General features: G+C 45.6%; 1 protein-coding gene across 1 annotated transcript in view; it reads right to left on the bottom strand.

Moving 5' to 3' along the window:
* Nucleotides 1-16,252, bottom strand: part of SYNC (syncoilin, intermediate filament protein) — an 18,486-nt gene extending 2,234 nt beyond the window's left edge. The window contains exons 1-3 of the mRNA XM_081223929.1: nucleotides 16,087-16,252; nucleotides 9,413-10,556; nucleotides 1,010-1,134 (exon numbers count right to left, since the gene is read on the bottom strand). Of these exons, the coding sequence (XP_081080055.1) occupies nucleotides 1,010-1,134; nucleotides 9,413-10,556; nucleotides 16,087-16,139 (1,322 nt within the window). The 5' untranslated portion in view covers nucleotides 16,140-16,252. The remainder of the gene's footprint in view (nucleotides 1-1,009; nucleotides 1,135-9,412; nucleotides 10,557-16,086) is intronic.

Raw genomic sequence — 16,252 nt, 5'->3', positions numbered from 1 at the left:
GCTTTCGCTGCTGTGGCCCGAGGTTCAATCCCTGATAGGGGAACTCCTGCAAGCCACGCAGGGTGGCCAAAGGAAAAAAAAATCCTAGTAATTTAGGAAAAGCATCAGTAATAATAGTTATTTGTGAATTTGTATCCAAAATGTAGGATTAACTAGGAAATTAATAAAAATTTATGGATATTTATCTAGTATCCAACTTGATCTTTTTTAATTCTTAGTTTCTTTATCCAAGAGAATCCAGCACTTTATAAAGAATGTGAGGACATACTGGTGTGTAAAGAACTTAATGGATAGGTGTGTTGCTTGTTTCACAAAGCAATAATCATGTCCTTCAGTCTACAAACAACACCCTCTTCAGCTTTGTAAATGACTGTTAACAGATTAATTTAGCCTTCTTGGCCTCCTTAGTCATAGTCTGAATTAGGTACCCTAACTGCCTTCTCTGCTATTCTAAGGAAACTTTATGAATAGCAGATGGGGTCACGTAGGGTGAGGAAAGTAAGAATGCACAGAGCCTAGATGTTTTAAACTGTTCTGGATTTCCTGATGATAATCAGGACATATTTTAAGTCCTACTAGAAATTGAAACATTCCAAATGAAGCCTGAATGCTTGAACCAGGCAACCTGGAAGTATGTGTTATCCCTAAATGACTTACTTGTCATTAGACACAATCTTTTTTTAAGGCGCTAGTCTTGTTAGGTTAGGAAAGCAGCAACAATGCAGACACTGCTCTTGTAACCTGCAAGGATCACCTGCGGCTGTGTCTGGATTCCACCTGCCTCAGAAGTGGGAGCATTAGCCCGTTCCAGGCTCTTGGGAAGCATAGCCGTTTAAAAAAAAAAAAGCCATTTTCCATCTGTTCACGGATGAGTACAATTTGAAATTTTCCTTTTTTTTTTTTTTTTGGCTTTTCACTGTCAAGAGAAATTTCCCCTGAGCAACATCTGCCCTCCCCACCATTCCTTCAGCCAGTGTTAGTTGAGATTTGGGTAGCAGCAAAAACTGACTTGTACGTTGAGAGCTCTTCAGCAAGGCTGATCCTTAGCTGCTCCATCTCTTTGTTCTTCTGTTGCTGGAGTTGCACCCCGCTTCTTAGCTGCCTCTGTCGTTCTTCCATTTCCTCCAGCTGTTCCTGCATGAGGGCCAAGAACATTTCTAATGCTCCAAACAATAAAAACCTGACATTGTCCATAATAGTGTATTTCCTTACACATCGTGTAATCTCCATAGCAGTGTTGAGGTTGAGAAACAGATTCAGAGAATTTGTGTTTCGACAGTGATACTGTTTTTGACAGTGATACTGTTCTGAAAGGAGTCTTGTCTGTTAACCACAGCTTACATCTTAATAAAATCCTGCAGAGGGTGGACAGATTTTCAGAGGGACTTTTTTGTTTCCCGATTTTAAGAAGTGTCGGGGGCTTCCCTGGTGCCGCAGTGGTTGAGAATCTGCCTGCCCTGGGCCGGGAAGATCCCACTTGCCGCGGAGCAACTAAGCCTGTGTGCCACAACTACTGAGCCTGTGCTCTAGAGCCCGCGAGCCACAGCTACTGAGCCCGTGCGCCTAGAGCCCGTGCTCCGCAACAAGAGAAGCCACTGCAATAAGCCTGCACACCGCAACGAAGAGTAGCCCCCACTCTCCGCAACTAGAGAAAGCCCACGTGCAGCAACGAAGACCCAACGCAGCCAAAAATAAGTTAAAAAAAAAAAAAGTGTCGGGGAGGATTTTGATTATCTAGTGGTGAACTAAGAATTTTATAGACCCCTTGCTCTATGTACAAGTTTGTTTCCGTTAATAATCAGTAGTTTTTATAATGCCCAACAACTTCAGCAATTTAAGTTGAAAGAAACCGTCTTTGTGTAAGCAATTATTCTTGAATATTATATTTGAAGCTCCTTGAAGTCAGAGATATCTTTACTTAGTACTTACCACGACATGGCATGCAGATAGATGCTTTATTAGTGAGGGTATCAGAGTTGTTAATTTCCTATATCCTTTGCTTATTACATCAGGACAATTCCTTCTAAAGTGCTAAGTTGGAAGATGAAGGTGCTATGCCCTGGAGGCCCTCAGGGGTCTTCAGATAACTATTTCCCATTCTGCCAAAACCAGGCAGGATGCATTCCGTAAATTGTCTCTGCCTAGGATTAATGCCTGAGGAATGAAGGTGTCAGCAAATCAGTCTGTGCCTTGGTTGCTAGCTGACATGGACCCTCAGGAAGCATGGGGTAGCTGGGAAGGGAAGGGAGCATTGAAATTGGAAGGCACATTTTTAAGGAGCAATGACTTTACCTCAGATTTTGAAGAATAATAAAATAGGAGGGGCTTCCCTGGTGACGCAGTGGTTGACAGTCCGCCTGCCGATGCAGGGGACGCGGGTTCGTGCCCCGGTCCGGGAAGATCCCACATGCCGCGGAGCGGCTAGGCCCGTGAGCCATGGCCGCTGAGCCTGCGCATCCGGAGCATGTGCTCCGCAACGGGAGAGGCCACAGCAGTGAGAGGCCCGCATACCACAAAAAAAAAAAAAAAAAAAAGAATCCAGTTTAGGTGCATACTGTCATTAAAAGGATCTAAATAATTTGTTCACTGAGTCATCCTTGATATACTTGTGGCATGTCAAATCTGCAGTGTTTTGATACTCTGGCTGAATCTCAACTTTCATCAACATTGTCAAAGTTCTTTTTTTTAGTGCCTAGTAGCCATGCTTTGATACCACACAGAGATGTAGCCTTACTATCTAAGAGCATGTTATCTAAAGGAAAGCATCTGCATACCTCTGTGCCCCAGTTTCCCAAGCCTCACCATCTAGCAAACCTGTTGTTTGCTGGACATACAAAAGACCTGCTTGTGAAGGCTGTCTGCACCATCACTGATAAGCTCTTGACAGGGAGAAACTGTCACAGAATGAAGGAAGTATTGTACAGTGACAGAAATTAAGGACAATCTCCATTCTTAATCTTGTGTAGCACCACTGGGTTAATTTTTTAAAAACTGCTTTATTGGGACTTCCCTGGCGGTCCAGGGGTTAAGACTCCACGCTTCCACTGCAGGGGGCACGGGTTCGATCCCTGGTCGGGGAACTAAGATCCCACATGCCACACGGCGTGGCCAAAAAAAAACTAAAAAAAACGCAACAAAACAAACCTGCTTTATCATCTCAGTCTTTCATAGGCTTTCCATTTTCTTTAGTCTGGCATTCAGACTCCTGCTAGTTGGACCCTTACCTCTAACTAGAACCTCCATTATTCCTGTAGTCTGCAATGTCCAGTATGGAAGTCACTAGCCACATGTGGCTATTGAGTACTTGAAATATGGCTAGTCTGAATTGTGATGTGCTGTGAGTGTAAGATACATAGCAGATTTCTAAGACTTAACACCAAATATCTATATATGTATATATATATCAAATTTTAATGTTGATTACATGTTATAGTGGTAATATTTTTGCTATGCTGGGTTAAATGTATTAATTTCACCTGTTTCTTACATTTTCTTTAATGTGGCTACTAGAATTTTTTTCTTTTTTGGCCACGCTGTGTGGCATGTGGGATCTTAGTTCCTCAACCAGAGATTGAACCCACGCCCCCTGCATTGGAAACGCAGAGGCTTAACCACTGGACTGCTAGGGAAGTTCCCCTAGAAAACAATTTTTTTTTTTTTTTTTTTTTGCGGTACGCGGGCCTCTCACTGCTGTGGCCCCTCCCGTTGCGGAGCACAGGCTCCGGACGCGCAGGCTCAGCGGCCATGGCTCACGGGCCCAGCCACTCCGTGGCAGGTGGGATCTTCCCGGACCGGGGCACGAACCCACGTCCCCTGCATCGGCAGGCGGACTCTCAACCACTGCACCACCAGGGAAGCCCCCCTAGAAATTTTTAAATGACGTCTGTGGCTTGCATGATACTTCTGTTGGAGAGTGCTGCTCTAGTCTGACCAGGTCAGATTTCTGTGCCTTTACTCCTGCCATTTCTGTCACCTAGATAGCATCTGTTCCCTTATATTGCAATTTTTTTTTCATGTCTAACTCCCAACCAGATTGTAGGTTCCTGGTTCTTAGTATGTCTGGCACCCTACACATAATGCTTATTGATGTGAAGCATGCAGATAGTAAGCATATTCCATCTTTCGGCATTAGAAGTCTACCAATTTCAAGCTAAAAACTTTGAGATCATTCTCAGCAAATTCCTCACCCTGCCCACTGCAACCAGTCACCAAATGCTACCCATTTAACCTCACATCTTTCATCTCTAAGTGGTGTTTCCAGGCTCTTTCAATCTACCCTCCACACTGCCACTTAGAGTACGTAACTACATGGCAGGCACCATTATCAGCACTTTACAGATACTAACTAGTTCATTCCTTGCAACAGCCCTATTAATCCCATTTTACATGTGAGGAAGCTGAACCACAGAGGTTAAGTCATTTGTCCGAAGTTTCCCAATTAGTAAGTGGTAGAGCCAGGATTCGCCACTGACTTACAGCTCATACTCTTAATTGCTTTATTGCCTTCATATAGATAGATATAAAAGTAGACATAGATGATAGATAGATAGATAGATGATTGATAAATAGATGATAGATAATAGATATAGATGATAGATAAATGATAGATGATAGATGAAAGATAGATGATAGATGATAGACAGATGATAGATAGATGATGGAGAGATAGATGATAGATGATAGATAGATGATAGGTAGACATGATAGATGATAGATGAAAGATAGATGATAGATGATAGATAGATAGATGACAGATGATAGATCATAGATAGATAGATGATAGAGAGATAGATGATAGAGAGATGATAGACAGATGATAGATAGATGGATGATAGGTAGATAGATAGATGATAGATAGATGACAGATAGACGATAGGTAGATGATAGATTGATGATAGGTAGATAGATAGATGATAGATGAAAGATAGATAAATGACAGATAGGTGATAGATAGGTAGATGATAGATAGATAGATAGATAATAGATAGGCTCTTAAATGGTCTTCAAACTGTTTTCCAGGAAACCACAGGAGGAGGCCATGCTGGAGTGACCTTGTCACTCTTTAGTTAGAAAGTAGCTCTACTTTTACTTGTTTTACATGTTGGCATTCCATATAAAATTGTTTTGGGGAAAGGGTCTGTGGCTTTGAAGAAAACCTTTTTAAAACCACTGACCTAAAGAATACATAAAGCCCTTTGCAATCTGGTCCCAATCTACCTCTCCAGCCTCATCTCTCTACTTCTCACATTCCTTATGATCCAGCCACACTGAGCTTCTCACTTCCAACAACGTCTGTGTTTCCATGCTTTTGTATAAGCTGTTCCCTCTGCCTAGAATACCCTTCCCTTGTCTACACAGTGAATTCATTCTTTAAGGCTCAGCTCAAACACCCTGTAGTAGTTGAGTGTGGACTTGAACTAGATGGCACAGGGTCACATCCTTCCTTCATCACTTCCTAGCTGTGTAACCCTGGACAGATGACTTCTCTGACTCACGTGTTTTCTTGTTTTTCAAATGGTGACAGTAGTTATACCTATCTCAGAGGTAAGAATTAAATGAATTATTACATGTAAAGAACTTCACATACATGCTAGCTACTGTTAATCCTCTAATGAAATTTCCCCCTTATCTCCCCAGGTGTAATTATACCTGCTTCAGTACAACACTTTATTCCTACAACTATTACATTGTCTATCACACTGAAGCATATTAATTATTTCATTGATTCTAAAATTCACACTTTAATATCTTTCTTGGATCAGGATGCATCTTACAATCAAGTGTATTAGATTTTATGAAATTTTATCTGGCATCCTTCCTGGACTATAAACTTTTATTTCTTCTTTTCTTTTTCTGTTTAATTTTAATTTTTTTATTTTAATTTTTTTTTTTTTCGAAAGAGACCAACTGTGATTTGCTCCTTTTATGTGAATACTGCATTGTTAACTGAGCCAGGAGAAGTCGTTGAACTAGCCTTCTAAGTGATAGCATTTTTTATTTATTTATTTATTTATTTATTACTTATTTATGGCTTGTTGGGTCTTCGTTTCTGTGCGAGGGCTTTCTCCAGCTGTGGCAAGCGGGGGCCACTCTTCATCGCGGTGTGCGGGCCTCTCACTATCGCGGCCTCTCTTGTTATGGAGCACAGGCTCCAGACGCGCAAGCTCAATAATTGTGGCTCACGGGCCCAGTTGCTCCGCGGCATGTGGGATCTTCCCAGACCAGGGCTCGAACCCGTGTCCCCTGCATTGGCAGGCAGATTCTCAACCACTGCGCCACCAGGGAAGCCCTATTTTTTGTATTTTTTGTTCATTTTATTTATTATTATTATTATATTTTAATTGGACTATAAACATTTTGAGGGCAGGGACCGCCCCCTACCTCCACCCTACACCACAACGTCTCATCCCTTGCCAGCACATAGCTCATTGCCTGGCACATAGAAAATAGGCACTTAGAAAATATTTGTCAAATGAATGGATGATGGTGATGAAAGAGGCAAAGTTTATAGTCATAAGAGTGAAGTGTACCTTTGAAAAGTAATCAGATGCCATACGTGGCCTTTGGCAAACAGTTTAGGAAGAAGCCACTTCAGAAAGAAGAATTGGGACTTCCCTGGCGGCGCAGTGGTTAAGAATCTGCCTGCCAATGCAGGGGATACGGATTCGAGCCCTGGTCCAGGAAGGTCCCACATGCCGCAGAGCAACTAAGCCTGTGCACCACAACTACTGTGCCTGCGCTCTAGAGCCCGTGAGCCACAACTACTGAAGCCCACGCGTGTAGAGCCCATGCTCCACAACAAGAGAAGCCTCTGCAGTGAGAAGCCCGCGCACCGCAACGAAGAGTAGCCTGTGCTCGCCACAACTAGAGGAAGCCCGCGCACAGCAACGAAGACCCAACGCGGCCATAAATAAATAAATAAATAAATAAATAAATAAAATTTTTAAAAAAAGAAAAGAAAGAGAAGAATTAGCTCCTTCAGACCTTTATTCCTACTTTAGTTATGGTACGGCGATAGGAGACACCCATCAAGATTGTTTTCTATAGAATGATCTTTGGAAAGGTGCACAGATCATCAAATATGAAACAAATCCAGTACAGTGACGAAAATCACTGGGGAAAAAGTTCTTCAAGCCTAGTACTATGTCAGAAAATTCTAATCCTGAGGATTCCTTACTTAGAGCACCACCATCCTAGTTAGTCTTGCCTGAAATCTAAGCATCCTCTTTGACTTCTCACCTCTCTGCCCCACTCATTCTGTAGCCAAGTTTATTCTACATTTGTTCTTGTATCCTTCCCCTTCCTTTTATTCCTGCTACCATTGTTTCCTTTTACCAACAGTAGCTTCCTAATTAGTCTCCTTGCCTCTGGGTCTCTAGCCCGTTTTACACACTGCCACCAATACTGTTTCTAAAAGGAGAGCAACGATCATGTTAATCCCTTGATTAAATACCTTTATGGGGACTTCCCTTGTGGCACAGTGGTTAAGAATCCGCCTGCCAATCAGGGGACACGGGTTCAAGCCCTGGTCCGGGGAGATCCCACATGCGACGGAGCAACTAAGCCCTTGTGCCACAACTACTGAGCCCGTGTGCCACAACTACTGAAGCCTGTGCGCCTAGAGCCCACGCTCTGCAACAAGAGAAGCCACCGCAATGAGAAGCCTGCGCACCACAACAAAGAGTAGCCCCCGCTCAACACAACTAGAGAAAGCCCACGCACAGCAACGAAGACCCAACACAGCCAAAAATAAATTTAAATAAATAATAAAAAATAAAATATAAAGAAGCTCTTAAAAATAAAAAAAAAAAAACCTTTATGGATGCAACTGACCACTGAATAAAGTCCAAACTCCCTAGTTTGGATTTCAAAATCTAATGTGATCTACCCCGGCTTACCTTTACAGGTTCAACTCACCTCTCAGTTTTTCACCTTTCACATGCAGCCAAGTTACAAATTATATTTTAGATCAGATTAAATAAAATATATTAAAATTACCTTCACCTATTTCTCTTTTTATGTGGTTATTAGAAAATTTCAAATTATATATGTGGCTTGCGTTATATTTCTGTTGGACAGCACTGCTCTAGATCTTACCTATACTTCAACACTTAGCTCAAATAACATTGTCTTCCATTATGGGTTCTCTGATTTAATCCTTGGCTATTATCCCATAGCATTCTTATTTGTACCTCTCTTAAATCACATGTTACTTCCTACCCTGGGTTACAATTATTAATGTAACACTTGACTGAGTGTAAGCTGTTAAGGTTAGTATCTGTTTATGCAAAGATAATTAGTGCCCTTTCACTAGATTGTGACCCAGTAAAAGCAGTGCGGTGAAGGTGGCGGGCAGTGTTGGGTGAGTGAGGGGAGTGCATATAAGTATAGTCTGAAAACATTCAATATTATGACCAAAAAACCCCACCGTTTTCATAATACAAGCTACAGAAAGCTTGACAAAATCTTCAGTGAAGTGAATGCAGCCATTTTCAACAGAGGACATGTTCCCTTAAGGATACGTCAAAATCTCTGGCAGGGCATAAGATTAAGTTCATCCAAAAAAGGGGTGTTCCAAAAGACAAAAGTACTGCTCTGAAAAGCACCGCACTGTGGTCTTCTCATGGCACCCAGCAGCTCTTAAGTCAGTGCTTAACTGATGCATACTCTGCGCCTGGTGGCAGAGATAAGTAAAACATACTCCCTACTTTCCGAAAGCTCACAGTCTGTGGGGGAGAGAGACTTGTTTATGCACTTAGTGTTCGTCTCCCACTCTGTTCTAAAAGGGATTAGAACTGGCTCACGATCAGAAATAGCTTGAATACAAGTGAAATGGTGACAAATGCACAAAAAAGGAAAACGAGGAATTGAGATTTATAGATTTCATCCCAGTTTTTTAAGCCTGGAAAAACTTCAAGGCAGAGATCAGATAGGTGGGACTTGAGGGTGAATATGGGGGAGGGGAGAGAATGAATACTACCTAGCCTCATTCCCTCCTGCTCTATATAAACCCCAGTGTGATTCACTTAGAATTGGAAACTTGTGCCGTGGAGAGAGCACTGAAATATTTGGGGGTGGTCAGACTAGAGTTCAAGTTACTCCAACTCACTGGGCCTCAGTTTCCTCATCTATGAAAAATGATAATAGTTGACTTGGAGGATTAATGAAGATCAAGTGAGATAATTGGTGTAAAAGTGCTGTGTAAATTAAGAGTGCAAGATAACTTTCAGCCCTAGCACAGACCTGAATGAATGAAATGGAAAATGGCATAAAGAAGTGAGTGAATGGCCCAAGGAACAAATTGTTCTTCCTACATGTGCTAGTATCCTTCAGCCCGAAGACATTTGGCCCCGATCCCCTTTTCCTCCCCAGGCTAAAAGACTGTACTTCCTTTCATGCCATGTGGGCCTACCCTGTACTGCTGCACCTCCTCGTCTCGTTTTTGCCTCAAAAGGGTGGTCTGGTCCTCCAGATTCCTGTTTTGCAGGTGGAGCTGAAGGGCCTCTGCTTGCAGGGGTCGCAGAGCCTCCTTCATCTCCTGGATCTCGGCCTGGGTTTTCTGCAGAGCTTTGGCCGCAGCTTCTTTCCTCTCTAGGAGCCGCAGCAGCTGAGGCTCATACTCCTGCTCCAGGCCCTGGCGGCTCTCTGCCATGAGGTTCTCGAACTGGGCAGAGAGCTGCCGGCTCTCCTGGAGAAAGTGCCCGTCCCTCTGGCTTGGAGGTGCTTCTAGTTGTTGCCGTAACTGCTCCTTTTGCTTCTGATAGGCATCCCCAAGCTGGGCTAATTCCTCCGAGAGCTGGGCTGCCCGGGCGGTCAGCACTTCCCGGAACTCGGCAAACTGGGCCACGTCCTGCCGGCGGCACTCCAGCTGATATTGGTAGGACACACATTCCTTCGTCACCTTGAACAGCTTCTGCTTGACCAGCCGGATCTCCTCCCTCAGCCCATCCCTCGCCAGCTCTGCCTGGGCGTGCAGTTTGTAGGCAGCCAGGATGTCGTGGTGGACCCGTTGCACCTCCTGCAGGGCTGGTTCCCGAAGCAACACAAGCTCATGGATGAGCTGATCCCTCTCCTCTTCCAGCTGGGCCACGGCTTGGACACACTGCTGGAAACGCCCCTCCAGCAATTCCAGGTCCTCTGTGCTCAGGCTCCCCTCTGTGCTGGGACTCGGCTCAGCTCTGAGGCTCTCCTCGGGGTCAGGTTTCTCCTCGCTCGGGACTGTCTCTCCCCCATAAACCATCTGCTCTGGGCTTGTAGTCTTTCCCGGCTTCACGGGCTCTTCCACATATAGCATCTCCTCTGGCTTTCCTGGCTCCTCCACATACAGGGCCTCATCAGGCGTCCTGGTCTCCTCAATATGCAGCGTCTCCTCAGGCTTCTCGGTCTCTTCCACGTACATAGCCACATCAAAGTCACCTGTGTCCCCGGGGTAGAGAATATCCTCTAAGTTCAAGGTCCCTTCCAAAGACAGAGTAACTTCTGGGTTCCAGGTCCTCACCTCAGACGGGGATTCAGAGTTCTCCTCTTGAAGAGAAGTGGCCTCTGCTCTTGTGTTCCTGCAAGAGAAACGACAAGGTGAGAGGGCAGCCACAATCCTGGGATGGTTTGTGACTGGAGCCAGTAGGACACAGGCCTAATTTATATCAAATTCTCAGAGAGCACTCGTCTGCCCCTTCCCTCCATCGATCCACCCCGACACAGCCCATTGCTTAGATCTGACACCATCCCCATGATGTCAGTGTCGAGTCTCTGCTTACATACCTTCAAGGACTGGAAACTCACACCTGAGCTACTATATGTTCCACTGTCATAAGAAAATTCTAGTGTTGAGGTAAAACCTTCCCTGCAATTTTTCCCTGGGTTTGATTCTTCTTTCTAGAATCAGACAAATCTAATTTCTCTTCCATGTAAGTTCTTTGAACACTTAAAGAGAACTGATTTATCCTTCAATTACTCCATGCATGCCAAGGTTTCCAGTACCCTCCTCATTTGGGTCACTTCTTTCTGACAGGCTCCAAGTTGACAGGCTCGCTATCCCTTGGGGATGGGTATAGGAAGCAATACCCAGGTGTACTCTGAGCAGTGATTCTCTGGACACTATACTTCTGTTGTTGCAGTCAAGATGCCCTTAGCATATAGGGCAGCTGCATCATATTCTTGATAAATGCTTAGTTTGACTAAAATCCTGAAGACTTTTTCACACCAAGTGCTTTTAAACCACATCTCTTGTTCCTATAAAACTTCATCTTGTTGGAATTGGCCCATCCTTCCAGCCTGTCAATGCTCTTGAATTCAGATTCTGTGATTCTAACAGATGAGCCCCTTAACCCAGCTGCCCATTGCCTGCTAGCTTACTCAGTTCCTGTTGAGGAATGCTCTCCTGCTGCTTTGGCCCTCAAGTGGCTTTGGTCTTTCCTGTTTCAAATGCATCTTACCTACCTTGGATCTCTGAGCAATTCTTTGAAAATATAAAATACCATGGAAATAATAATAAATTACACTTTTAAAGGTCTTACATATACCAGGCCCTGTTCTAAATGTTTTAAATATATCAATTCATTTAATCCTCGTAACAATTCTATGAGGTGGTTACATTTATTATTCCCATTTTACAGATCAGGAAATGGAGGTTAAAGAGATTAAGTAATTTGCTCAAGGAAACTCAGATACTCAGAGTGCACCACTTATAAAACAGACTAAATTTGAGTGTAGCTTTCAATAAACTTTTCTTTTATAAGATATAAAGTATAAATGAAAACCTCACATGTCAAACAAAGAATTTGATTTGTCTTGAAAAGGCTTGTGTCCAGGTTTTCAGCTCTATTTCTCAGCTCCAACTTCCCAATAAAGATGATTTTTATTCTAAATCGTGTTCTCAGTCCTCCTCTCTACCCCCCAGGAATCCCTGGCTTCCCTTTTGTATCTCCGGATGGCCCTCTGGAAACCACAAAAGTGTGGCTTCACCAGGCCCCAAACATCACTGGCCTCATTTAACCCCAGCACCTGCACCAAAACCTAAAACTTAATGACAACTCAACAATCACCTAGTCCATTCACTTCACTTTACCAGAGATGGAGTGCTTTTTTTGTTTTTTATAAATGCATTTATTTATTTATTTTTGGCTGAGTTGGGTCTCTGTTGTTGGGCACGGGCTTTCTCTAGTTGTGGAGAGTGTGGGCTACTCCTCGCTGTGGTGCATGGGCTTCTCATTGTGGTGGCTTCTCTTGTTGCGGAGCACGGGCTCTAGGTGTGCAGGCTTCAGTAGTTGTGGCTCGCAGGCTCTAGAGCACAGGCTCAGTAGTTGTGGCGCACAGGCTTAGTTGCTCCGCGGCATGTGGGATCTTCCCGAGCCAGGGCTCAAACCCGTGTCCCCTGCATTGGCAGGCGGATTCTTAACCACTGCGCCACCAGGGAAGCCCTGGAGTGCTTTTTTAGATATCTTCATCTTATGTTACTTGGCACCTCAAACTCAACTGCCACCAAATTATCCTTCTCCCTGAGCTTGTTACGCCTGTATTTTCCAGCTCAGAGAAATATATCACCATACACCAGGCTGATGAGACAAGCAGTCTTTTTTTTTGTTTTTTAATTGGAGTACAGTTGATTTACAATGTTATGTTAGTTTCTGCTGTACAGCAAAGTGAATCAGTTATACATATACATATATCCACTCTAATTTTTTAGATTCTTTTCCCGTATAGGTCATTACAGAGTATTGAGTAGAGTTCCCTGTGCTGTGCAGTAGGTCCTTATTAGTTATCTATTGTATATATAGTACTGTGTATACGTCAATCCCAATCTCCCAATTTATCTCTTCCTCCCCTTTCCCCCCTGGTAACCATAAGTTTGTGTTTTACATCTGTGACTCTATTTCTGTTTTGTAAATAAGTTCATTTGTACCATTTTTTTAAATATTTATTTATTTATTATTATTATTTATTTTGGCTGTACTGGGTCTTAGCTGCGGCAATGTGGGATCTTTAGTTGCGGCATGCAGATTTCTTAGTTGCAGCATGCATGTGGGATCTAGTTCCCTGACCAGGGATCAAACCCAGATCCCCTGCATTGGGAGCGTGGAGTCTTACTCACTGGACCACCAGGGAAGTCCCTGTACCTTTTTATTTTTTTTAAGATTCCACATATAAGTGATATTGTATGATATTTGTCTTTCTCTGTCTGACTTACCAAACTCAGTATGACAATCTCTAGGTCCATCCATATTGCTGCAAACGGCATTATTTCATTCTTTTTTTTTTTTTTTTTTTTGTGGTATGCGGGCCTCTCACTGCTGTGGCCTCTCCCGTTGCGGAGCACAGGCTCCGGACGTGCAGGCTCAGCGGCCATGGTTCACGGGCCCAGCCGCTCCGTGGCACGTGGGATCCTCCCGGACTGGGGCACGAACCCGTGTCCCCTGCATCGGCAGGCGGACTCTCAACCACTGCGCCACCAGGGAAGCCCTATTTCATTCTTTTTTATGACTGAGTAATATTCCATTATATATATGTACCACATCTTCTTTATCCATCCCTCTGTTGATAGACAAGTGGTCTTTAAACAGCCAACTCACTAAGAACTGACATTTCTATCTCAGAAAGTCTCCAGTTTCCATCTCCCTCTTCACCCCACTGCCAGGACCCTTGTCCGAGTCATCATCCCTCACCCGCACTTTCGTACCAGCCTTCCCATAAGCCTTCTTCCTTCTCATCCCAGTCTATTCTTGACAGTGTTGCAGCTTGCTATAATATAAAGCAAACCATCTTGCTCCACTTCACCATATATAGCCAACTGCTTAGCATAGATTTAAGGCCCTTAAAGATGTGACCTCAACATACCTCTTCAGCCTCATCTCACATTACTACCCAAAGCCCACCCAATGCTTGACAACCCGTAACATGCGTTAACATTTATACCTCCTACTCCTACCCCACAATATCTAAAGGGTCCAGCTGAGAAAATACAGTTCATCGTATACCACCTGACTAGAGAACAGTCCTACACTACCTGGAAAAGTAGAGTTCCTAATGCCAGGAAGGATGCACCTGCTCAGCTAGCCAGACCCACCCGGATCCTCAAGAGAGTCCCTGCTTTGCCAGCAGACGGCCCCTCACATCATGCTCCAGCTGAGTCCTCCACCGTGGAATAACGTAATTGTGTTCAAGGAAGTATTCTAAGCGTTTCCCATAAATACTCATTTATCTGATGCTCATCCATTATCCCCACTTTATGGATTAGGAAACCAAAGCACAGAGTAAAGAACTCACTCAAAGTTCTACAACTCATATGTGGTGGAGCCTGGCAAAGGCCGGCAGTGTGGCTCCAGAGCTGGAGCTCCTTTTTACCACTCTCGTCTTAAAACAGGCATAAGGGGCTTCCCTGGTGGCGCAGTGGTTGAGAGTCCGCCTGCCAATGCAGGGGATGTAGGTTCGTGCCCCGGTCCGGGAAGATCCCACATACCGCGGAGCGGCTGGGCCCGTGAGCCATGGCCGCTGAGCCTGCACGTCCAGAGCCTGTGCTCCGCAACGGGAGAGGCCACAACAGTGAGAGGCCCGCGTACCGCAAAAAAAAACAAAAAAAAAACAGGCATAAGATCTGAAAGAGGTAAAACAACTACGGCAGGTATAATAGAGCTTGGCCCTAGCATTCAAAATATATTTATATCTATTTACCTAATAAATTTCTACTCATCCTTCAAACCCTGCTCAAACTCCACCTCCTCTGTTAAGCATTTCCCAGACAACTCCCATTCTTGTGTTCTCAAGGCACTTTGTAGGCAGCTCATCTTTGAACTAAGTGCTTTGTGTTACAGAAGAGCATGGATCTGTCTCCCCTAACAAGTACATTTCCTAACAACAAGTACAGTTATTCTCTCTATATCCCAAGGTGGGGCTCTGTAGAAGGTAGGCAGGCAGCAACCAACTGAGCTCCAGGGAGGAAACTTGCCCAAGGTCGAGTGGCAAAGCTGGAAATAGATTCCAGGTCTCCCGACTTGCAGGCAGTGCTGTTACCACACACCACTCAGTCAACCCATCCACAGTGCCAGGCCTCTGCTAGGTGCTGCCCTCACACCGCTGTCTCTCTCTAAGGAGCTGGGGAAAAGTAGATTATGGGAGGCCTAGGGGCAAGGGGGCCAGCTTAACTGGGGGCCCCTGACCTCAGGTTTCCTTGGGCTCCAAGCAGCCTCCCTCTCTGCCACTTTGTCCCTGTCCCTAGAGGATTCCAGCAGCTCCCAACACATCAGGGATGTGACTGGGAGTGTTTGTGATACTGTGCAGGCATGAGTTGGTGTGTGACTCTGTGTGTACCCCTGTGTACAGGTGAGTGCACATGTAAAACAAGGCTCAGCTTTGTACCCTTGGTGACAGGGGAGGGGTGTCAGGTGTGTGTGTTTGCACCTCTACCTCTTGGTACAAGAGGAAGTCCAGGGCTACAGGCTGACCTGGGGCAGAAACGCTTCCTACTCGCCCCAAATCCTTCAGCCACAGGTCCCTTCCCTGGTAACCAGTGGCGGAGCTGGCCGTTGGATGTTGGAGAGGGCCTCCCCTCCAGGGCCCCTGCCAACCAAGGCCCTTTTGCTGGTCTGGGACAGTAGACTCTCCCCCCCACCCCGCCCTGCCCAACACCACCCCAAGCCCCAGACCAGAGAGAACCAGCTGCTTGAACAGACTCTCAACTCCAAGCTGGCAGCCGCCCAACCTTGCACCAAGTCTCTTCCACACGGCAAATTCAGCATCTGGAGGCCTCCATCTCCAGCTGCATTTGGGGTGAGCAACGAAAGAAAACGGGTAGCGTCTTTGACCACTGGGGGCCGAATGGCATCTGACGGTTGGTGCCCGCTAGTGTGAAGCGGTTAATCCTCGCACCGCCCGTGGGAGGGGGAGGGGTAATTATAAAAAGTCCCAGACAACCGGAGGTGCCGGGCCGGGACGAGACGCCTCCATCTCCCTTCGCGGGTGGCTCCGCCCCGTGCCCCACCCAGGCTGGACCCCCGCCCCCGCCCGGCGAAAGGCGCTCGCAGGGGGTGGGGATCCGTCCAGCACCCCTTCCCCAGGGGGCGGCGACGCGGTCCCGGGACGGTCCTTTCCTACCTCGCGGCCTCGGCGGCGCCGTCCCCGCCGCGCCGGGGCTCCGGGCTGGCCATGGCTGCGCGACCCTGGCTGGGCGGCCGCGGTATTAATAGCTGGCCCCCCGGGCCGCCCGCGCCCGTCCGCCGCACTGCCAGCTGCAGCCGACACCGGATCCCGCCGGCCCCGG

This window comes from Mesoplodon bidens (assembly GCF_964165515.1).
Source record: "Mesoplodon bidens genome assembly, chromosome: 2".
In the NCBI taxonomy this organism is placed as follows: domain Eukaryota; kingdom Metazoa; phylum Chordata; class Mammalia; order Artiodactyla; family Ziphiidae; genus Mesoplodon; species Mesoplodon bidens.
This window is presented reverse-complemented; position numbering and strand designations above follow the sequence as displayed.